General features: G+C 42.0%; 3 protein-coding genes and 1 long non-coding RNA gene across 13 annotated transcripts in view; 2 read left to right on the top strand and 2 right to left on the bottom strand.

The window, feature by feature from the left end:
* Nucleotides 1-16: 16 nt before the first annotated feature.
* On the bottom strand, nt 17-3795 carry LOC126991568 (palmitoyl-protein thioesterase ABHD10, mitochondrial-like). The gene is made up of 5 exons (XM_050850295.1): nt 3366-3795; nt 2912-3099; nt 1945-2098; nt 1514-1771; nt 17-712 (listed from the first exon to the last, which is right to left on the bottom strand). The coding sequence occupies exons 1-5, from the start codon at nt 3513-3515 to the stop codon at nt 554-556; spliced, it is 909 nt and encodes a 302-aa protein (XP_050706252.1). The 5' UTR covers nt 3516-3795; the 3' UTR covers nt 17-553.
* Nucleotides 3796-4231: 436 nt separating this feature from the next.
* On the top strand, nt 4232-12137 carry LOC126994853 (DNA polymerase delta subunit 2-like). Of its 10 annotated transcripts, none has more exons than XM_050854170.1 (11): nt 4232-4621; nt 5452-5582; nt 6513-6636; nt 6747-6861; nt 7256-7404; nt 7873-7964; nt 8788-8880; nt 9376-9568; nt 10084-10185; nt 11065-11908; nt 12101-12137. In XM_050854170.1, the coding sequence occupies exons 1-10, from the start codon at nt 4390-4392 to the stop codon at nt 11232-11234; spliced, it is 1401 nt and encodes a 466-aa protein (XP_050710127.1). In that variant the 5' UTR covers nt 4232-4389; the 3' UTR covers nt 11235-11908; nt 12101-12137. The 10 variants fall into 10 exon arrangements, with proteins under 10 accessions (XP_050710127.1, XP_050710114.1, XP_050710107.1 ...); XM_050854157.1 differs by having other exon boundaries at nt 12069-12105; XM_050854150.1 differs by having other exon boundaries at nt 12037-12105.
* Nucleotides 12138-13773: 1636 nt separating this feature from the next.
* On the top strand, nt 13774-22691 carry LOC126994912 (endonuclease 8-like 1). The gene is made up of 7 exons (XM_050854186.1): nt 13774-15013; nt 15787-16041; nt 16429-16660; nt 17027-17129; nt 19166-19607; nt 20034-20162; nt 21726-22691. Exons 1-5 carry the CDS (start codon nt 14712-14714, stop codon nt 19540-19542), a joined length of 1269 nt encoding a protein of 422 aa, XP_050710143.1. The 5' UTR covers nt 13774-14711; the 3' UTR covers nt 19543-19607; nt 20034-20162; nt 21726-22691.
* LOC126994922 (uncharacterized) overlaps nt 22051-23146 on the bottom strand; it is a 44138-nt gene continuing 43042 nt past the window's right edge. The window contains exon 5 of the long non-coding RNA XR_007749724.1: nt 22051-22198. This is a non-coding gene — a long non-coding RNA (uncharacterized LOC126994922). The remainder of the gene's footprint in view (nt 22199-23146) is intronic.

Raw genomic sequence — 23146 nt, 5'->3', positions numbered from 1 at the left:
TTTAATGGTTGTTTATTTTGGTAACGTTAAAACTACATTCGAGTTTTTCTTTGAGACGTGAAAGCTGAAACAAGGAAAGTTATGTATATTTTTTAATTAACTGATTTTATTCCGTGTAACACTGAAAGTATATATCCACTTTATCTTGAATACACAATAAAGCATTGTTCGACCACATAAAAATCACAATACAAACATTCCTTTTTATATGTTACTTTCTGTACAGTGAAGGAGGGAACTCAATGAAGAAAATATGATGAAAAAGCAAAAATAAATAAATAAATGTAGAAAAATAAATAAATAAATAAAAATAGATAATTAAATAAACTAATAAAACAAAAACGGTTCTCATGGATCCTTATATATATTCTAGTTTACACACACACACACACACACACACACACACACACACACACACACACACACACACACACACACACCACAACAACAAGCATATTCTCCCCCTCCCTTCCCCAACCTTATCCTTCCCCCACATGTCTTCTCCCCTTCTTCTCTTCCACCCTACCCCACCACCACCCCAACCACATACAGCCTACACGTGGTCCAGGAGGTTGGTGAGGGCGGCGGAGGTGGCCCTGAGCCCCTCGTTCCTCTGCATGTAGTGGTCCTCCTCCTTCACCAGGTCGAGGATCACGTTCTCCTGGCCCAGCATGGTACTCAGCCTCACCGCGTTGCAGTACGGGAACGTGTCCTGAAAATGGGGACATGGGAGCTGGAATATCACATGTCCTGTCTTGTTATTAACCCCTTAACTGCGTATTTCCTACCAGAAGACCTCACCAAGCTACAGGCATGGAACAAAAAGTGGTTGCTACAATTCAATGAAGAAAAATGTAAAGTCATGCACATTGGGAGGGGATATCCAGCACACCAATACCACATGGGAAACACTCCACTTTCCACCATAGAGGCAGAGAAAGACATGGGATTATATGTTACCAGGCTACCAGTGAAGGCAAAATCCGTACCAATCGCAGCAGACGGGTTAAAATCATTGTGCATGGCGGACTTTTTTATGTTTTGCCCTTGAGCTGCTTCCTCTTCTGTAAACAAAAATCTAGTTCTCTGTTATTTCGGGAGGGAAAGTTGGAATGGGAATGTGGAAAGTGGAATATTACGTGTCCTGTCTTGTTAGTAAGTGCATTTATTATATGTGTCTTGTTTTGTTGTTCGCGAGTGTGGGAAAATAACAATGGGAATAAATCAATAGGTTATTTTGGCTCACTTCAGCAGTAATGGTTCCAGTGTGTTCTATATCTTGCCTTCTATAATTATTGTACGTCCTAGACATAACCACCAAATCCTTAGATAGTAAGATGGCTAATTGGTCAGATAGTCAAGTCAGTCAGTCAGTCAGTCAGTCAGTCAGTTAGTTCATTCTTTGATCATACTGGAAGCACCATGCACCTCCCAATAAACCATAAAAGCTCGGTCCAACACAATAACAAATCCAAAACTGCAAATTAATGCCGACACAATGCACGAAACCCACCTTCATACCCTGCACTATCCTGACAGGGCACTCCACCCTCACCGCGCCCTTGCGACACGGAAACGCGTGTGCCTGAAGGTCCCTCTGGAAGGCCCGGAGCTCCCTGAAGGTGACGCGGGTCCTCAGCGTGGAGGAGAGGAAGTAGAGGGAGGCCAGGCGGGTGGCGCGCGGCAGCACCTTCCTCAGGTTAACGAGAGGCGAGATAAGGAGGAGACCCGCGATGTGTTTGGGGAGTTCCCGCGCGAGAGTGAGAGCGATCTGTGTGTAAGGATAAACTATTGATCTATTGAGGGTTGTGATGATCCTGATACAAACTAACAGAAAAATGAACAAAAAACATGACAAAAAAAAAAAACAGAAGGAATACAAACTCCACTACTGACCCCCACAATTTTCAAAGCTTACATGTCCCTCCCATCCTAGACACTTACTGTAGCGCCCAGGGAGAAGCCCACTAGCACTAGCCTGTTCCCGGGGGCTTGACTGAGCACCATGTTAGCCGCGTCGTCTTGCCACAGGGTAAGCACCTGGCCGGGCAAAGAGGTGGTCTCCAGCACCGAGGCCCCCAGGTGAGTGGCGTCATACCTGGTGGGAAGGGATAGGTGTGTGTATGCGTGTGTGTGTGTGTGTGTGTGTGTGTGTGTGTGTGTGTGTGTGTGTGTAGGGGTGAGGTGGGGGAGGGGGAAGAGGGGGAAGGGAAAGGTGTGTGTGTGTGTGTGTGTGTGTGTGTGTGTGTGTGTGTGTGTGTGTGTGTGTGTGTGTGTGTGTGTGTGTGTGTGTGTGCATTCTTATTTAATTATTCTTACTTTTTATTTTGGTCTTTATACAGGACTGAGTCGAGCTCGTAGTGTCCCGCCTTTTTAATACTATTTTATCATATCTTCCTTTAAAATTGTAACTGTGACTTTCTATAATGTGTGTCTATGTGCGCGTTACCTTTCTCACGCTGTTATCACTTTCCCTATGATAGTATTCACGAGATGCGTGTGTTATCTCTCTCACTGCGTTATCACCTTCCTTTTGATAGCATTCGTAATTATGTTCATTTGGGTTACTTAAGATCGAGGAGGGTGATTCGTAGCCAAATATTATGCTGAAGTAGCCAAGTGCGCTGAATAAAAAGAAAAGAAAGACAGAAGCAAAAAGGACTGAAGGAAAGACGAAAGAAAAGAGAAAATAAACATATAAACAAAGAAAAAAATAATGGAGTGATAACGTACGAAGCTAAAAGTTAAGGAAAGCAAAAAAGTGACAAAAGAAATGGAAGAAAGTTAAGAAAAGTGGATGAGGAAAAAAAAAACCAAGGGAAATAAACATGACAAAAGAAAAAAAACTAAAAAAGAAAATAAATACAGTACAACCAAATACGAGGGGAAAAAAATGCAACCTGCTTCGTACCTAAGAAAAGGGACGCCCAGCCTACCACACATGGCCTGCAGGGAGAGGGCGGGCAGGCTCCTCATTGTACCGCCGAGGCTGGGAATGAACACCACGCCCACACCACCACCAGCACCTCCACCAGCACCACCACCAGCAGCCTCCAGAATGCTCATCGTCAGCCACCGCCGTCCGCACCAATTGTCGATCTATGGAAAAAAAGATTGACCTCGTTTCACCTTATGTGTTGTTTGTGGGTCATTTTCAAGAAGGAAGCCATAGATACTGTACTCCAAAAATACATGTGAGGATTGTAAATGAATGAATGTATGTATGAATGATTGAATAAAAGAGAAAACGAGGAATTGATAGTCAGTTTTTCGTTCTTCATTCTCTTTTTCTTTTTGGTAGCCTAGTTTGTGTTTATTGTCCAAGTAATTACCCTTGCTGTTACTTTATGGACACTGCAGCTCACCTTGACGGTCTGCAGGTGTGGGAGGCGTGGGTCATTGTTAGACTTGTCACTCCTGGCTGCTGGATCATCGTTCTTTTCTGCTCCATCGTGGCTACAAGTGCTCGCCTCGCCCCTGTCTTCCATGTCTGCCTTGGCGCTACAGTAAACCATATTATCGGTGAAAGCAAAAGAGGAAAAGGGAGACAAATTGGTGTACGGTCATTTATACACAGTGCACGTTAAAGTGATGGCATATTTGAAGAATTTGTTGTAAAGTTTGACATATTTCGCAAAATCATGTATCCTACTGTAGTTCTTCTTTTGACCTGTAACGCTTTGTATCGCTTCTTAGGTCCTCCTCCTCTCTTATATTCATTCACACACTTTGCTTTTCAGTGGTGTTGTATTACTTAACCTTCCTCAGCTTGTTGTTTGAATCACTTATTTCCATTGCCTTTCCTTGCACTTCTTCCAGCATGATTAGGTCCTCCCCCTTTTCTCTTCTGTTCATTCACACACTTTCCTTTTCATTGATGTTGTATTACTTAGCCTTTCTAAGTTTGTTGCTTGAATCACTTAGTTCCATTGCCTTTCCTTGCACTTATTCCAGCATAATTAGGTCCTCCCCCTCTTCTCCTCTGTTCATTCACACACTTTGCTCTTCAGTGGTGTTATATTACTTAACCTTCCCCAGTCTGTTGCTTGAATCACTTAGTTCCATTGCCTTTCCTTGCACTTATTCCAGCATAATTAGGTCCTCCCCCTCTTCTCTTCTTTTCATTCACACACTTTGCTTTTCAGTGATGCTGTAATACTTAACCTTCCCCAGTCTTTTGCTTGAATCACTTAGTTCCCTTGCCTCTCCTTGCACTATTCCAGCATTTATTTATTCACAAATGGAGGAAGGACGAATTTGTGACCCCGTACAGCGGAGAGCAAACACAAGAGGCTGCAACCAAAAGCCCGCGAAGCCATTCCCACAAGAGGCCCAGAGAGGAGGAAAAAGAGGAACAAAGAGGAAATCCCACCCAGTCCCAGCCTCGCCATGAACCTGAAGGGGGATCAGGGGAGTGACCACAACCCCGAGGAGCTCCTGAGTGTGCCGCAGGGGATGGAGGTGGAGCAGGTGGAGCGGGCCGGCGTGGGCTACAAGAACCTGTCCAAGAAGTTCGCCGTGTGGGGCAGGAAGGACATGAGCCGCCAGTACTGCATGATCTACGCGGCCAGGCTGGAGAAGATGAGGCCCCTGGTGGAGGCGAGGGCGAGGGAGAAGTGGGGTGGGTAATGTTTTTTTTTTGGGGGGGGGTCCTATTGATGACATTGATATCTTCCTCCTCCTCCTTCCATCATCACTCCTCTTCCTCCTCTTTATCCTTCCATCCCTCCTCTCGTCTTGCCCTCTGTTTTCCCTCTCGTCATCTTTCATCTCCCTCTCATCACCAGCATCTTCGTCTTCATCATCCTGTCTGTCTGCTGAAATTGACCTCTTTTCCACCCAAAATTGACCTCTCTTTTCGTCATTTTTGAACTATTTTTTTTATAGGGGCAGTGTTTAGCAGACTTTTTCTCATTATTTTTTTGCCCTTGAGGTGGTTCCTTTACTGTAAAAAAGAAAGAAATGTTTTATAGGATGATAAGGGCAAGGGAAAGTGTGGGTGGGTGCTGCATTTTTCTGTTCAATCTCGGTCGCCACTGATAAGATTACCCATCACTGACAACACTGATATCCCTATTAATTATATGTTGTAATAATGTGATCTTGCTGATAAGGGCCACCAGAGCTCCCTTGCTGACCCTAGTAACCATGGTAATATTCAGTGGTTAAGTTTAGTATAGAATGTGCATGGTTAGGTTAGGATAAAATAGTCCAGTCCAGTCCAGTCCAGTCCAGTAGTAGGTGTGGGATTGCCTTTGTAATGGCTCCCACTTATGTCTTATTCTTGATTCTTGATTGTTGATTGGCATTGTTGATTGGTGTTGATGTCTTTTAGTTTTGTTCAGTTTAATTGCTATTCCTACTGCTCCTGTTCTTTCCACGTGCAACACTTATTTCCAAGCTCTGTTACATCCTAGATTTTACGTGTTGTAGTGAAGGTCATTGTTCCAGGCAGTGAAGCGGGAATAAAGCATCTCCACGACCTTGCTAGGGATGGTGAGGGCGTGAGGTGTGTCATCATCGGCACAATATACAAGAAGCAGGAGCTGAAGCCGTCCATTCTCAAGGAGATCTCTGAAGAGGTTAGTCATGCCTTTTCAATTATGTACGGGCCTGTAGTACTTTTATGCTCTCTTGAAGGACACTTTCAGTGGTTCTGCTCTGTGCCAGTGGAGGCAGATTTTTATATAGTGATGCCATTGTATGTGTTGCTTGACCCACAGTGTCAAACAAGTGTTCCAGATCAACAGTAGGGTGTTGGTGAAAGAAATGTTGTTTGAAGCACACCCAGAACCTTGCTTTCATTTCTCTGTACTTGGGAAAGTAGAACAAGGGATATTTTTGAAATGCTATAACTGTATGTTAAACTTTTGATGTAATTTACTCATGATGGGGAGGCGGTGGCTGAGTGGATAGTGTGACGGCACCACGTCCAGGACGATGCGGGTTCGCGCCCCGCCCGGTGCCACAAGCTGGGATTTTTCAGGCACTGCCGAGTGGCCTAAGACTACCACATTGTGTCCAGAAGACCACCTATCAACCCGGACTCTAGATTCTAGGATCAAAGATGAGTTCTGGGGGCAGCATGGGCCAATGCAAGATGGCGCCACTATAAATACTTGCCTGTGCTACAACGGGCAGGGCCATACCATCAGGCCCCTCCAAGCAAGCCTACCGGTGTCATAGGCGAAAACTTAAAAAAAAGAAAAATGTTTAGCACACGAGTTCTTCATCTTACTTTAAGATAATGAGTTAACAGTTTTCTTCAACCATTTGTGGTGTTTCTTGTCATCAGGTGGCCATAGGTCTGTGTAGGTTGTTCAGTGTTTCATGAATATAATATATCTCAACTTTGGCAGTATGTGTAGTTTATCTTAGCAGCATGGTTCCAATGAAGATCTGCTTCATATATGACTTATTGTGTAGCTATTCACATCTTTTTCTTTTAGTTAGAAGTCAAGAATTAAATTGATAAGCTTATACTATTTTTAATGACATTTAAACATTTGCAGCACCAGCTGATGCCCCAACCAGTTGTGAAAAATTATGTGAGTGAAAGTGACGAGATTGTTCTTGAAGATGAGGTGCAAAGAATACAGCTCATTGGAAACATCGGCATTTCCAAGCTGGTGACGGGTAAGGAGGAAACTATTTGTACTTTTTACTTCTTGTGGTATATCATGCACCATATTGTGACATGTATAGTAGATGAGGTTCTGTTGTTGATGCTACTGGTGTCCCTGCAGGCCTGGTGGTTGCCGTGCTGGGGAAGGCATGTGAAGGCGGGAAATTTGATGTGGAGGACATGTGTTTTGCTGGCCTGCCTGAGCCAGGGCCTCGGGAAGTACCTAACCAGGACAGGTAATGATCTTCCCTTCAAGCAAATCAACTCTGGGACACCTGTAGTTTTGTATGTGCCTGTTATAAACATCTTAATTTTGTCAGGTTGTCCAGCTGAGGATATTTGCTTTTTTCTACTTTTTAGACAAGTGTATCCATTTTTTATGATGTAGTTTTTTGCCTCTCAAGATTTTAGGCTCTTGAGTTTTTCTAATTCTAATATCCTGCCATCAAGAATTTGGATTATTGGGATTCTTAGAGCAGTGTTATTCATATCAGTGGGATTTTACCATATTTAACTTGTGTGCTGTTAAGTGTTTTCTTTCCTGTTTTGAGAGTGGTAGAGGGTGAGGTAAACTGTCTGCCATTATGCTTGCCAAGTGTGGCTGGCTACAACATACTGTCTCTCCCTCAGGTATGTTCTTCTGGTGTCAGGGCTGGAGCTGAGCAAAGCCACAGATAACCTTCTTCCCATGGAGCTCATGGTGGACTATATCACGGGTCATCTGGGGTGTCCACAGGAACAAACAGAAGTCTCCTCCATTTGTCGGGTCATCATAGCAGGTCAGGTTTTAACTTGATGTTAATAAAAAAGTCACTATACTCAGCACAGACCTATGTCATTAGTCTCCCAGACTGTAGCTTCCTAATGCAGGCAAAGTTACATGTCACAGTTAAGCTTTCACTTTTCCCACCCTCACTTCTACTTTCTCATTGTCAGTGTTATTTATTTTACTTATATTTTGTCCCTGAAACAACACTGCTAGTGCACAAAATTACTAAGAGGACTCGTATACCTGTCAGTGTACTTTCTGTCAAACTAATGAGTGAAACACCGGTCCTGGAAAGCGCTACCTGCACTAATGCACATGGAAGGACAACTTTCATACACTGGATTTCACCTAATTTATTCATGATTGCTGATCTGTAGATGCATAAATCCACAGTGGAAGAAAAAGAAATAGATAAGTAATTACTAACAGAAAACTTGAGAACTTATATGTGACTGACTGTGTGACTTCTTGTTTTCAGGCAACTCGATCCACTGCACGGAGGGGGCGAAGGGGGAGTCGGAGTTGGTGAAGGTGGTGCGTGACCTGGACGACATCCTCACCCAGATTGCTGTGAGCATTTGTGCATATTGCTGCATGCTAAGATGGGGAGGATCAGCACTGTTGCAAAAGACTGTCTCATTTTCATTCATGAATTCTTTTTGTGCCTATACTCCCTTTGCATATGTCTGTAGACAAGTCGTCAAATTAAAATATGGTACATCTAGGCAGTTACAGTACCAAAAGAGGGATTCAGAGGACCCAAGTTCCTCCTAATATCCTCATTTTGTTTCACTTCCCCAATTAGTCTAAAAAAAAATATTCTTCCTTACTCTTGGTTAACCTGGTAGCAGCGGAGATCATGTTTCTTAATGGTTCCTCTAAGTGAGAAAAATGAGAAAAAATCATCACTCACATGACCATTTCATAATATATATCAAAGCATTTGTGATCAGTTTATGTATCATCTATTTTTTGGGGGTTTATATCATGGCACAAATTTGGCCCGTCGCTGCTACCAGGTTAAGCCTCAGCCCCACCTTACACTGAAGCCCCGCCAAGCTTCCCCCTACAATGTTCAGGAGTTTTCACTGGATTTAGTCTAGTGCTATTTTGGATTATAGAATGGCAGATGAATGTAGTATGGGAGTAACAAGCACTCTCCAAAATGGCAGACATGTTTTAAGTCTGCCAGATAAATATGAAAAGTTGAATTCTAAATAGCAATGAAGACCTTTAACAAAATAGAACTTAAAAATTTATGGTTATCTGTATTCCATAACCATGTGAATGTTGAGGATGACTGTTTATACATTTCTTCTTTGTGATATGCATAAGCTCAAATAAGGCAAGAAAATATGTAGCAATGCTTTATCAGTATATGTGTGTGTTGCAGAGTTCCTGTCCGGTTGATCTGATGCCTGGGGAGCATGACCCAACCAACCACCTATTGCCCCAGCAGCCCCTCCACCCCTGTGTGCTGCCCAAGGTGAGGGCCTGGTCTGGGGCCTATTTATGTTGATCTTTTTATTCACAATCTCAGTTTCTTTTTTCATCATTGTCCTTTGTTGAGGTCCATTAGATGATGTTGGGCATGTTTAAAAAATCTTGCAGCATGTTGAAATACTTTTGACATTGTTTTGCAATACTTTTGTGTGTGCGAGCAAGTGCATATGGACAAGCTTGTGTATTTACCTAGGTGTTTACTGGATCTGAGTCATGCTTATAATTATCCTGTCTCTATATTCATATTTATTTAAACTCATGAATTCTTGCTTGAACCACTTCTGCTTTAGACTGTTTCATTTTATCTGTATAGGGCTTTGGAGTTCTTGACAATTTTTTGACATCAGTTTGAGCTAGTCTCATCATGTTCTGCCCATATCATACATCAGAAAGTTTTATATCAACTTTTTCAATTCACCCTTTATCCCATGTTCCCTCTCCACCCTCGCTCCAATCCTATTCTTCTTTTGCCTGCTAGGCCCGGTGTTACTCCACGATGCACGGAGTGACAAACCCTTACGAATGTGAGGTTGGTGGCAGAGTGTTGCTGGGAACCTCAGGGCAGAATGTGGAGAACATCATGAGGTGCTCGGCCATTGAGGACCCTCTGGAGGCAATGCATAAGCTGTGTGAGTGGGGACACCTCACACCCACTGCCCCAGACACTCTCTGTGAGTCACAAACCTTATCAGTTTTGTTCACACACAGATTCATGTATGTCCACACACACAACCAGGCACACCTACAAAACAGGTCATGAATGCTGTGTGTATTATGCCTGAAATATGAGCCCTTCATTATATAATTATATGATTTAATTCCAAGACTTATTTAGCAACATGGGATTTAAGAATACAGTGGTCTAATGGGTAATGAAGGTAAAGTTTGGGGCTTAGGCCATAGCTGCTTGTGGCCACTGAGCCAAGGAACCTCGATGTTGGGTCCTCTTCTTCCTCAGGTACACCACTGGCCTGTCAGAGGGGCATTGTTATCACTTTTTATTCTTTTTTGTTGAGATAATTTTTTTCCTTAAGTGGGTATGATAATAATTATGATGAAGATACAATAGGGCCTCCATTTATTTATTTATTTATTTTATTTTCCTTCATCCATGTTAAGTTTTTTTTGTAGTCACTGAATTCCTCAAAGCTCTCACTACCGAGTGTAACAAAAGTTTTTCCTGCAGCCACATACCCATACTACAAGGAGGAGCCCTTCATCATAACACAGTGTCCAGACGTCCTTTTTGCTGGTAACCAAGACGCCTTCAGCTCCAGGATGGTGGAAGGTGAGAGGGACTTATTCCTAATCCTTATCTCTGACACTGGTTGGTATTATAAGACACTTTCGCTTCTCACATCAGCTATTTCCAAATGCCAAAATGGAGACCAGTCGGGTTCTTAACGAGTGTTCTTTTAGGTTCAGGGTACAGAAGAAGGGTCAGACTACCACCAGGGCCATAAAACTACTCTTGGAAATGCCCACAACCTACGAAAGCCTTGTCAAATATGTGTTATTGGGCAGCGAATGTCTTATAAAATGACCCAGTCTGTTCCTATTCCCAGTCTGCACATTCAGTCCCTCGCTTGTCAACTCTTTCTCCAATGCTCATCCACTCTGTTGGTTCATTCTGCTTGTGGTTCTCCTCTGATACCATTTCCTTCATCCTTGCTCTCATACACTCTTCACAAAGCATCTTCATTCATTCTTATTAAATGTCTAAGCCATCTCAAGCTGCTTTTAACTGAAGGGTGAGGTGGAGATTGTTATATTTTTGTATACTCATTGATCTTATTTTCATTTCATTTCACCATAACCTTTCTTCAGATATATTTACCTAGTTGTAGTTTTACAGGACCTGGGCTTACGCTCATGTGGTCCTGTCTCCGTATCTGTATTTGTCCAACTTTTCCTTAAAGCTTTGCACACTCCTTGCCGATACTACATCCTCACTTAGTCTGTTCCAAACCTCTATATTTCTTTATGTCTTTCAAGCATCTTCCTTTCCTCAATGTGTTTGTGACATAGTGTTTGTTTGTGAAAGGAAGAGATCTCTTGTTGATTTTTATTACCAGGAATTATTGTATATATATAGTACAGTGAATAACCCTCCAAATTGTGCTGTTGATTTGATTTATAATTTTTTTCTCTTGTTTTGCCTTGGCAGTCTCAGGGCAGAGGGTGAAGCTGGTGAGTGTGCCGAGGTTCAACACCACCGGCACTTGTGTCCTGGTGAACCTGCACACGTTGGAGTGCCAGCCACTTGAGTTTTCCGCAGGCATGCCGGCGCCAGGGGAGGCAAGTGTTCCCGAGGCAGTGGCTGAGGGAGAAAAGTAAAAGGTTCAGGGAGGGGAGGGGGTCACAGCAAGACAATTCTGCAAGTTTTGTTCGTTTATATTTCTTTTTTTATGATTTTTTTAAGTACGTCAGTCTCATGTCATTGTTTACCATCACCACCATCTTGTGTTGCCTCCTTTGAGGGTTCAGTTCTGAGTCGTTTTATCATCATCATCATCATCTTTACCTTCTCTATCATGGAAAGAATATTGAATTGGTGTTTTCTTGTGATCATTTTCATTACGTTTCAATAAAAAAGATTCTTTGAGATTGCTACACCTACGTTAATGCCATGAGTAACTTTTCTAAAGAATTTGTTCGGATTTGTTTTTCTTTCATCATATTCATAGTGATATTATTCTGTTGAAGGATTTACTTTAACATGCATTCTGAGGGTGGATCATTTCATCACCATTGAGACCAAATTTCCTGCAAGATGTTCCTTTTGAATATTAAGGTCACTGGATTATGATGACCATTACCCCGGTAGCAGCGACGGGCCAAATTTGTGCCATGATATAAACCCTCCCAAAATAGATGATACATAATCTGATCACAAATGCTTTGATATATATTATGAAATGGTTTGTGTGAGGGGTTATTTTTTCTCATTTTTCTTGCTTGGAGGGACCGTTAACAAACATGATCCCCGCTGCTACCGGGTTAAAAGTTAGGTACATACATAGGTCCCCTCAGCAAAAGTTAGGTACATACATAGGTCCCCTCAGTAAAAGTTAGGTACATACATACGTCCCCTCAGTAAAAGTTAGGTACATACATACGTCCCCTCAGTAAAAGTTAGGTACATACATACGTCCCCTCAGTAAAAGTTAGGTACATACATACGTCCCCTCAGTAAAAGTTAGGTACATACATACGTCCCCTCAGTAAAAGTTAGGTACATACATACGTCCCCTCAGTAAAAGTTAGGTACATACATACGTCCCCTCAGATAAGGCGGAAATCAGAATTCAAGAAAGATTGATAATATAAATGATTTCTCTGGAGCTCTCCTTCTGTTTGTTTGCCCAGCAGCTCCATGCCAGGTGCAGGGAAGTAGTAACCTTCCCTCTCCTGTCACTGGCAGTCACCTCCACTCGGGGACTCCTTGGTTATCACAAAACACTTATAATATTGATGGAAAGATTGCAATATCCTGCATATTCCAAGGATGTTCATAGTTTTGACAATTACCTCAAGAATTTATAATTATCTGAGTCAAAAATTTAGAGAATTGTTGCTGGAGTGCTAGTGAAATCTGGTTGCTGCATGGAAGGAATGACGTTTGAAACAGATACAATGAATGTGAAGATGCTGTCCCTGTGAATGTAGTCAACTTTGTGATGACCGTGTTTTAGAAACCATGTTGAATCAGTTCTAAAGACAGGCAAAAGTATTTTTCAAGTGACCTTTGTTTCAGGACCAAACTTGTGACTTGACAGTTGCAAGCAGTGTTTTAGCTGCTCTGCTGATTGTGATATTCCAGCCTCTTACTGGATAGATGGTTTTGTAGGGTGCCACTGTGTCTTTATATTGTTATCTTGAAGATTGTGAAGAGGGTGTTACATTATTATGGAAACATGACTTTAAGCATAGTGTTTTGTCTGAAGAAAAGGTGAGACGGTAACTATCTGCCACTCTTTGAAATGCCAGGAAGAAGAGCTTGAAATTTTCCTTACTCACACATCTCTTGGGTTGTTTGTTGCCCATCAAGGTCATAGTTGCAATGGTGTTAACAGGCGTGGATCCAGGAAAAAAGTTGGGGGGGGGGCGATGCCAGGATTTTTGCGGGTGGGAGGGGCATTAGCATTACCGGTTCGCCATTCTCGGCAGTCCTGCTCCTGAATAAATGGTGGACTGACTTGAATCAGTGGACATAGAGACTGGTCTTGGTGCCAAAGCATTCCTGGCGGCCAGTGTTCCTCTTTGGATTTGAATGCAGACGGCCGATTCCTCTGAGAAAAAACTGTTATAGCCGCAGCGCGCTTTTGAGCTAGTTTTCCTGTATCCGCTCTGGACCATGGGGGGGGCCTTGGCCCCCTTGGACCTCCCTTGTATCTGCCAATGGGTGTACACACTAATGACCAGAAAATTGAGCCTTGAATCATCCTAAAACAAAGCCACCGAGGCCGTGCACTCTGGCTGTCCTTATGAGATATTGTTGCCTTCCACTGAGGACTGATGTGAGTGAGGAGGAAACTTGTCTGCCTCCAGGCATGGGCTGGGCACACTTGAGGAAACTACTTGGCCACTTACTGCTCAGCTGAGATTAATCACCAGTAACACTTTGACTGTCTGGGTTCATGTACAGGCATGTTGCAGGTCACATGAATAGAGAACTTGGGCATTAGAATAAGTTTTCTACAAAGTTTCCATTTGTTAATAAAACTAGTTCTGAATTTTATTTTTATTGCACTTAATTAAGGAGACAGTACAAAGGTTTGATTTCATCAGGTGTCCTTCCTCCTTTTAATTAAACGTCTGTTCTTGCTTTTAAAGCTTAACCTTCAGCCCCCTCTATACGTGAATGGTCTTCCATTGATGGTCATAATGGCTATATATCAAAGCCTATTTTTGATGATTTGTAATGATCACATCAATGGTGACCATATTTTCTGCAGATGCAGGCTGGAAAGTCATCAAGGCCACAGTACCATTTTGAGTACAGCAAATATATATGAACGACCGGCCCAGTAGCTGGTAGCCAGTCACAACTTTTTGTGTTAGGAGCAACATTGATTAAATAGCGCTAACGATAGCCAGTGGAATACTGGCTAGTGTTCTTCATCTCCATGTCAAGATAATCTCTGCCAGTGTTATTGGAGGCTGGAGAGATTTTTTTTTCATGCCCGTACCAATATGGCGGACAGTCCACTGTTGCTGACAGCGGCGCTGTCGGTCAATCAGTCAAGATAATCTCACCTCTGCCAGTGTTATTGAAGCTAGAGATTTTTTTTTTTTCCTTAATGCCCGTACCAATATGGCGGACAGTCCACTGTTACTGACAGCGGCGCTGTCACAGCGCTCTACTAATCGAAGATCTATGGCCAGACAGTATACGGGTGTATCAGAAATATTAGATATAAATTTGATTACCTCGACGTTTATTTGTATAATAATACATATCTAATGCTTCAAAGTAAATAAGAAATGCTTTTCTTTATCGAAAAATATTGAAAAAATGGCAAAACTTTACTACATGAATTATCAAAACTCAAACGGTACGATATCTACACAACAGAAATTACAATTTGATATGTTTACTATTTATCAGATTATTATGAGATGATAAAGAAGTTGCTTTGCTTTATGATGCACATTATATTATTGTAAACTGTTGTGTACCCTCGTGGGCCGCGATCCTTGGCGGGCTGGCGGCGAGTATCAGTATCAGGCAGCGCGAGGCGGCGCCCACGGTCCTACTTGCTCCCCCACACACTCCAGAAGAAGAACAAGAAGTGTTCGGCAGCCGCAGCCATGCCCGAGGGCCCCGAGCTTCACCTGGCGGCCAAATTCATCACCGCCATCGGCAAGAAGACGCTGTTCGGCGGCCCGGTGGTGAAGTCCGTCGTGTCCACCAAGAACCCCGACGTGGCGTGGGGCAAGGCGGCCTACAGGGTGCGGGCCGTGTCCAGGGGCAAGGAGCTCAAGGTGGTGCTGGCGGAGGGCGGGGCGGGGGCCGAGGGCGGGGACACGTTGAGCATCCTCTTCCGCTTCGGCATGTCCGGCAGCTTCAAGTACACACCCGTCACGGAGCTGCACAAACACGCCCACCTGCAGTGAGTTGCACAGCCATTACACTTGTTCGTAGCTGATTTTGCCTCATTTGCCTTCATCTTCATCCATCGTTAACTGTTGACTGTTGTTCGGTGTGTTAAGGTAGAATTCATTATGTGTGAGTTCGTGTTTCTCCATTGTTTTGCAAAGGCATTATTATTTTGATTAAAATGGCTTCACAGTACAAAGTTTTAAGAAAATGTAGGTGGTTGTCAAGCCCAGGAAAATTCTGTATATCACGAAAATTACGTAATGCGAAAATATAGAATTGCACCCAACCAACTCGCTCTGTGGCGGGAATCATGAAACCATCTACGAGACCTCTTGTAAGTAAGTTCTGGTAACTCTGTCCACTACAGATGCTCCTTGTGTTTAGGTGGCTCTAATGGTGATGCAAGAACTCTTGGCCTGGCTGTCAGTTTATTCATTGCCATAGGAGCCACTTAAAGATCTAGAGTGTTCATATTGGACTGAGTTACCAGAAGGCTTACTAACTTACTTTAGTCTTAAGGAAGGTTTTGGGAACTAATGAATGGAATGGTTTTTATATATACTATATATACATAGTTATGGAGCAAATTCATGTCTACAGGTGTAATTCTGTTGTAAGATTTCAAGCATATTTTGATGGTATTTTATTGCCTGTAATATTATTATTCCATACATAATAACTACAATGTTGAGAACCTGTTGATTGATCATACAAGCAGCATTCTTCTCTTGGCTCAGCCACTGATGATATACTACAAAAGGTAAATGAAGTTTCCTCTTCCAGGTTCTATACCATCAGTGAAGCAACCCCAATGGTGCTCAGCTTTGTGGATTACCGGAGGTTTGGGAGGTGGGAGGTTGGAGCAGACTGGGGGAAAGATCGTGGGCCAGACCCTATGTGGGATTATCCTGCCTTCAGGAGCAATGTGCTGGAGAATCTCAAGTCGGCAGCCTTCAACAAGCCCATCTGTGAGGCCATGCTGAACCAGAAGTTCTTCAATGGTATTGGTAATTACCTCCGTGCAGAGATTCTATACAGGTTTGTGAACTCTTTGTTTGGATTTAGGCATTCTGTGAATTCAGTGTGACAATAGCCATGTACATAATATTACAATCACAGTAAAAAATGGCAAAGTCAGAGATTCAGATTTAAGTTAAAAAATTTTGTGGTTATCTTCAGTTTATTACTGTCCATGACAGCATAAGCAGATATTGGATAAATCAGACTCTCAGTAATTCAGACACATGTCCATGAATTGGATCATAATCCAGGATATACACCTGTGCCCCCATATTCACAGGTTCACTATATTCATGGATTCACACTCGTAGATTTTAGAATGACAGAAAATGTATTGTTTTCATCACTCAAGTTTTGTTTGCAGCAAACATGAACACTTCCTGATCTTGTTTTTGCATCTCACAGGTGTGGCGTTCGTCCCTTTGACGAGGCCCGGGAGGTGCTGAGTGAACTGAAGCCATTCAGTAAGTGGTTTGAGAGTCAAGTGAAACAAGAGGATCCAGAGGAGAATAATATAAAACCAGACCTCCTGGACCTGTGCCACATCCTGCCCAATGAAGTAGTCAACCTGAGTGGGGGTGGGAAAGGCTACAATGTTGATCCTGATGCTGATGAGGAAGAATATGCAGCATTTAGGGTGAGTCACCTCTGCTTGGTGTGAATTTGTTCAGACCACCCTTGTCAGCAGCCTGCCCCTCTCTCAGGAGACAATATGGGTCCTGAATCTTCATTAATGATATATTCACCCCTTTAACACTTGAAGACAACAGATTTATTTTATTTATCTTTGGAAAGGTCTCGAGACACCAAAGGAGTAAATTCTTATATTTTGTTTAGCCGTTTCAAAATATCACACATTTCTGAGGTGCATTTATATATTGGTACATGTCCAAAATTTTAACCATTCAAATTATGTATATGTAAATACAGCAAGAATATCAATCTTACACAAAGGGAATATGCAATGGTCATGCAGCTGAAGTCCTTGTGTTGTTGTTTCCAGGAGTGGCTTCAGTGTTACTACCAGGATGGCATGAACAACATGGTGGACCACAATGGCCGCACAATGTGGTTTGCTGGTGAGCCCGGCCGCCTCAAGCCTAAAGGTGGGTGTGCCGACCTGTTTCCTGTGAGCCAAAAGTAATAAGTGAAGTGGTGTGGTTTCTAGGTCACTAGTAGGGCACAAGACAAGCTGAAGTATCTTAGATGGTTTGCCAGTTACACTTAGTTCTTACCTCAGCTTTCAGTTTGCTTAATTTGAAAATCTTTGAATAGTCAGTCTAGTTTTATTTTAATTAGACCAGAATTTGAGGACAACAATCCCCTTTGCTGCATTGTGCTTCTCTGGGCTACGAATAGCTACGAATCCATGTACTTAGGTTTGAATTCTGACCTGGGCAGGTGGCGTGCAGCTCACCCAGCTGTTTATCCTTTCTTTTGGGCTGGTTCAGTAAATGGGTACCTGGGGAAACCTGGGGATGGTAAACTGTGGCAACCCAGGTCTCACACTGGCTCTGTGTCCCAGGATAATGGGCTCTTCCCACCACAGGCTTCAGGGTCAATGCGATGGAGATGGGTGCCAAGGCCATGCACAGTAATAGCGTATGCCCCAAACTTATGCTTAGGACCTCAAGCATGGATTATTTTTCAAATACATCTTACATTATGTCAGTGGTGGGCATGGTTCTGCTAACTGCTAATTAACGAAGCTAACTTTTTCATTAGCTGATTAGCATTTTCACTAACTTTGCAAACAGTTAATGGACCAATTAGCTTTCGCTAAATGTAGTTATTTCTCTACAGAAAATTTTATATAGGTTTGTTGTTGTCCATTGTGGGCAGATACAGCACCAGTTAACCCACATGGTGCAATAATTCCAGGGCTTCTACTTTTAATAAGGTAATGCATCTTCCATTTCCAACTCTTTGAACTCAGGATTTATTAACAAGAATTTGATATTTTCCATCTGACAAGAAATAAACTTAAAATAATAAAAATAAAAGTGTCAGTTATGAAAAAAAAGTAAAAAATGCATAAATTTGCAGGAAATCTTGGGTAAAATATATGGATTTAGGATAAACTGGATGCTTCTTTCTCTTCTTGTTGCTTGTTGGGCTCTTTGTCCGGTTCAGCTGCGATGTTGTCACTGTATAGTCGCGTGCATTACTGTTGCCTTGTTTATTGTTATTGATGTCATGGAAGGTGACCCAAGTGAGGACGTTTTTGTTCTGCCTGAGGATACTGATCCTGTTAGGGAGCCGGCAGCAGCTGTGGGTGAGGCAGAGGACACTCAAGCTGACCTCCAGGAGTCCCAAAAATTCCAGAACCCATGGCCCCACCTGGAGAAGTACTTTGTCCTTAAATTATGAGATATGATGAACGCCAATGTCTTGCACTTCCGGTGCGTCATGTGCCACCCCAAGGAGGCCATCATTAATGGACAGATGGCAAGCCTTTACAACTTGAAGTCACATTGCGAGAGGACAGACCCAGCGCATGCCACCCAGTTTGATTATCATCTGATTTTGGCATGTTATACCTTTCAGGAAAGCTCTATGTCTAAGCTGCATGATATTGAAATTTCAGGTCACTATGTCTGTTTTTAACCCTTTCCATCCGTGACGCAGACGTCGGCGTCACAGTATGGAATGGGTCGAGGAAATGGAAGAGGATTAATCCTCTTCTAAACCTCTCAATCCTCCTCTAAATTCCTCTTAATCCTCTTCCATTTCCTCTCAAGAGGTTTAGAAGAGGATTAACCCTTACGTTGTTGGACGCCGACGTCGGTGTCACCGGAGTGAAGGGGTTAATGGTTTTAGAGCTGATTTAGTTAGCGGATTACCAGTTAGCGAAGCTAACTTTAGCAGTGCCCACTGGTGCATAATATATTAGCAAATGGGAGATTTCCCAGAAAAAAAAGGCATATCATCCAGTGGATTATTTTTTTATTTAGATTTATAGTAATGGTCCATCAATGAAAATAAACTAATAATGATTAACACCTGAACATACACTGGACAGAAAGCTTGATGCTTTGGCCCTAATGTCATGTTCCAGGCATTCTTTATGCATACCTACATATTAATTTTTAATGAAATGCTTTTTTTGTAATTCTTTTTAAAATTTTACCATTTTATGCAGAAGCAAACTCAAGAAACAAGAAGACAAAGAAACAAAAGAACAAGAAGGAACAAAGTTCAGATTCAGGCTATGGGGAGAGTGCAGTAAAGACAGAGGGAGAACACTCAAGTGCCGAAACAGTTGGCTCCATGGAAAGCAAATATTGGAAAACAGAAGTAGAGGAAACTGCAAACAACCCAAAACCAGGAAAGAGAGCAAAAGGCCCAAGAAGTGTTAAGAGAAAAGCTGTGAAAGATGAAGGATCCAACCTGCCGATAAGAGCCAGAAAGCTGAAGAGAGAAGGGTCAGCCATGCCCACAGGAGCCAAAAAGATCAAGAATGAAAGATCCGATACCGAGCTGAGGCGTCGCTCAGCAAGACTCAGCTGCCCAAGATGAGTCACCACAACACTCAAGATTACAGAAGTGGATCAGTCTGCTTCACCTCTATCTTAAGTCTAAAGGTTAGTTTAATAGGCACTGGAGGCCTTTCATCCCATGCGTGTTTTTACTCAGTTGTCTAAATTTGTACCTGAAAACTGTGATAGCTCATTTAGAATGCCATATCCATAGTTATATAAATTACTTACCTTTTTAGCCACAACTTAAGTAAAAGTTGGTATATACATTGATTCCTTTCATGCCCTTGTCATCCAGGACATGTATTACCAGACCATGAACAGTCCTACCAAAAATTAACTTGCCCCATTCATTTGTCTAACTATATCAATGCCAGACTTCACCCATTCAGCTCCTCAGTACTCTTCCTTTGCTGCCACACCCAAACCAAAACTCACTCATCCTTATTCATTCTCATTACATTGCTAAACTATCATGGAGCACCACACACCATTATGTCCATTCCTTTTATTTTGTCCCTTATGCTGCAGGGAAGATGGGGAGCTGAATGGAAAAGACAACTGCACAAGATGGAAATTTGATGATCTTCAGCTGTATGGTGACTGGACGGCAGGCAGACAGCAGACAGTGACTGGACGGCAGGCAGACAGCAGACACATGTAAGTTGCTTTTATGTTTGTTGGCATATGGGGTAGTCTTTGGCAGTGCTCTTCAACTTTTTTCTTTTGCCGTTCCCCCCTACTGTAGTAGATACCAGAAAAGCTGTCCGTTCTAGATGATCAGCTTTCTCTGATAAAATCTAAACTTGTCGATATATCTTAAGAGAAACGATAAAAATAGATTGTCTTCTTGATCATTACAGCTTGTCACTCCATTTGTGCCACATTTTGACTGCAACGACTTGGGCACAGATTCCACTTTTGTGACATGATGCCCCCCACCCACACACAAGTACTGATTTCCACCCTATCTCCCCCACCTCAGTACAGCCGCCCATCCAGGTTGAAGAGCACTGCGGTAGATTAGCAAGAGATGGGAAAAAATTGATGCATTATAGTGATGATGTAAATAATGATACTATATATATTAATGTTAGACCCCCCCCAAAATCTGAATCTTTACTATGCCTCTGTCTTTAAAAAATTTTAAGGATAAAATCTGAAATGTCTACGCCTACAAAATTTGTTTTCATAGTTATCAAAACCTTATTCAAGTTATGTAACATGTAGCTGTATTCTGTGTGGTTTGTCATCTTTAGAAAATTGTGAATAACAATTATATTGATGCTGAAGCTGGGAGAAGAGATACAACAATGTAGAATTCTAGATGGATAGAACACATAGGTGACTGGAGGGGTTGTGACCATACTGTGTGGTGACATTGAGAGTGTAGTGGCACTTTTGATTGACTGGCTTCTTCTGTGGCAGTCCCTTGCACATGCTCTTGGTGTTACATGCTAAAGTACAGACAAAAGCATGTGTGACTGTACCTCCACAAGAGCTGAGAGAAGAAGTGAGCCAATACTGGAGCGCTGCTACAATTGCTACTTAGGCATCAGAAAAACAGTTGGTTTAACAGACTGCAGCTAGCTAAATAACCAGCAGCTGCTCTCCCAATAGTGGCTGGATGCTGCTGAGTGCCTGTAGGCAGGTGGGGTGCCTGAAGACACAGCTGCCCAGGTTCAGAATATACTCATCATTCTTTACTTGGCTTATCTGGTACACAAGATCTGTAGACATCGTTGGATTAAAGTGTTTGTACAACTAACACGACTAAAACTTTATATACAATTTTGTAAACCCTTCCCTGTCTTTTCATATTGCACTTTATCTAAAATCTGAGTGTGCCACAATATTCAGGATTTAATGCATGCAAGCATTCCATAATTTCTGGAAATATTGGTTGGTAAAATGTGGTAGAAACATGTTTTTCTGACTTAACTGTGGGAAGTTTTTTGCCCTATAGAGTTCTGAAAATAGTGATATAATTGTGAAACCACTGTGTAATCCAGTGATGTCCACAAAATCTGCCTACATTGTGTAACATAAGTTAGGATCAGAAAATATGAATATTTCTTTACAATGTGATGGCAAACATTGCACTCTCCAACAGCCAATCAGCAGCGTCCTTACTCACACGGCTGGGATCCAGCTTAAAAGCCTATAGTAATGAACATTACAAGAATGTGTTCAATTTCTGTGTTGACATTATAATTCTTTCAGATGTGATGGTGCACTGTGGTCCCAGTCAGACATCCCAGCCCTCTAGTAAGCCACCTGCACTTGCCTGAATCGATGAGAAACCGGCTCACCCATCTATACTCTCATCCTCGAAGGGGTCTCTCCAATCAAATTTCCATGCCAAGTGCTTTTCCCATAGCAATTATGCCTCAGCTGGAGACTGTCTCACTGATTTCAATTTCTTGTGTCAGATCTTGGGAGCCATCACCAGAACCTATTACCTAGCTCATACAAGGGTTACAAAATGATGTGGCAAGGAAGCAGCCCTTCCTCGCTTCAGTGTTCACAACACAGTCCCAGGGTGCGGGTCAGTCAACAGACCAACACTCCTTGCATCAGTCCATGAGTGTGTTACTAAATGCCCTGAGGCTGACAGACTGCAAGCATCCCCTGTTGAAACCAGTGTCTGCGCTTCACACGTACAATCAAGCTGCCATTCATACTTCAGGAGCTGCCTGTTGGAGAGAAGATGCTGAATTTAAATAAAGAAACTTTTGCTGCCTATTAAACAGTCCTATTATGTCTTTTTAATTAATATAATTTTTGCTGTTTAATATAATGATTTTATCTGGCCCAAAATGCATTGGGTGGTGTTGATTATAACAGTTCTGAAAGGCTTGTTTTAAAGTTTCATATTTCTAATTTTATTACCTCACATGTCTTCCTACTTATGGCTTATGAATTGATATTGTAGGAATTTGTCAACATCCTGGAAGTTGTGAATTCTGCTTGCCATGTCTGGAAGACTTCAAAGCTAATTATAAGGGACACTGAATTGTGTGTCCGTTTGAATCAGGTGCTTAAAATTTTTAACAGGAGGCTCTTTTAGTACTACTGTCATTCTTATTTCCAGTGGCTTTGGCTGCATTTAATTTATCCTATATTAATGTTAATTTATGAAACTTACTTTGGTATATATAACATATCAATAACATATCAATAGTATTATATATATATATATATATATATATATATATATATATATATATATATATATATATATATATATATATATATATATATATATATATATATATATATATATAACAGTTAGCCTCTCATCATGCTACTCATAAATAATTAATATAAATGGGATTCGTTTAAATAAAGTGGCCATCAACCTCCAGCTGCCGGTATTTTAATTGGCAGACGAACCAAGCCCTTGCCTGATGTAATTAGAAACACGTCTTGACAAAAATGTGTGTGTGTGGTGAGGAGGGGAAGGCAAGGAGGGTTGTTGAGTGATCTTCGGTTGTATCGGTTTTGCTCAGGTACAAAATAAAACTACGAAAAGCAGTGTCTGTGTGACTAAGCCTGTATGCACCCCAGGGTAAAAACTCCAGCCTACCATGTTATCGTTAAGGTTTTGAGCTGTTAAATCAAAGTAAAAACTCGTGAAGGTA

This window comes from Eriocheir sinensis, chromosome 7 (genome assembly GCF_024679095.1).
Source record: "Eriocheir sinensis breed Jianghai 21 chromosome 7, ASM2467909v1, whole genome shotgun sequence".
Classification (NCBI taxonomy): Eukaryota; Metazoa; Arthropoda; class Malacostraca; order Decapoda; family Varunidae; genus Eriocheir; species Eriocheir sinensis.
Note: the sequence above shows the minus strand (reverse complement) of the source record. Positions and strands in the feature narration are given on the sequence as shown.

Excerpts from the sequence above, each read along its gene's own strand:
- LOC126991568 (XM_050850295.1), bottom strand. The coding sequence starts at position 3,515 with ATGGTTTACTGTAGCGCCAAGGCAGACATGGAAGACAGGGGCGAGGCG. Across the intron at positions 3,100-3,365 it reads CACACCTGCAGACCGTCAAG|ATCGACAATTGGTGCGGACG; the intron begins GTGAGCTGCAGT and ends TTTTTTCCATAG. Across the intron at positions 713-1,513 it reads GGATAGTGCAGGGTATGAAG|GACACGTTCCCGTACTGCAA; the intron begins GTGGGTTTCGTG and ends CCCCATTTTCAG.
- LOC126994853 (XM_050854170.1), top strand. The coding sequence starts at position 4,390 with ATGAACCTGAAGGGGGATCAGGGGAGTGACCACAACCCCGAGGAGCTC. Across the intron at positions 4,622-5,451 it reads GAGGGCGAGGGAGAAGTGGG|GCAGTGAAGCGGGAATAAAG; the intron begins GTGGGTAATGTT and ends TCATTGTTCCAG. Across the intron at positions 10,186-11,064 it reads CAGCTCCAGGATGGTGGAAG|TCTCAGGGCAGAGGGTGAAG; the intron begins GTGAGAGGGACT and ends TTGCCTTGGCAG.
- LOC126994912 (XM_050854186.1), top strand. The coding sequence starts at position 14,712 with ATGCCCGAGGGCCCCGAGCTTCACCTGGCGGCCAAATTCATCACCGCC. Across the intron at positions 15,014-15,786 it reads CACAAACACGCCCACCTGCA|GTTCTATACCATCAGTGAAG; the intron begins GTGAGTTGCACA and ends TTCCTCTTCCAG. Across the intron at positions 17,130-19,165 it reads CGGCCGCCTCAAGCCTAAAG|AAGCAAACTCAAGAAACAAG; the intron begins GTGGGTGTGCCG and ends CATTTTATGCAG.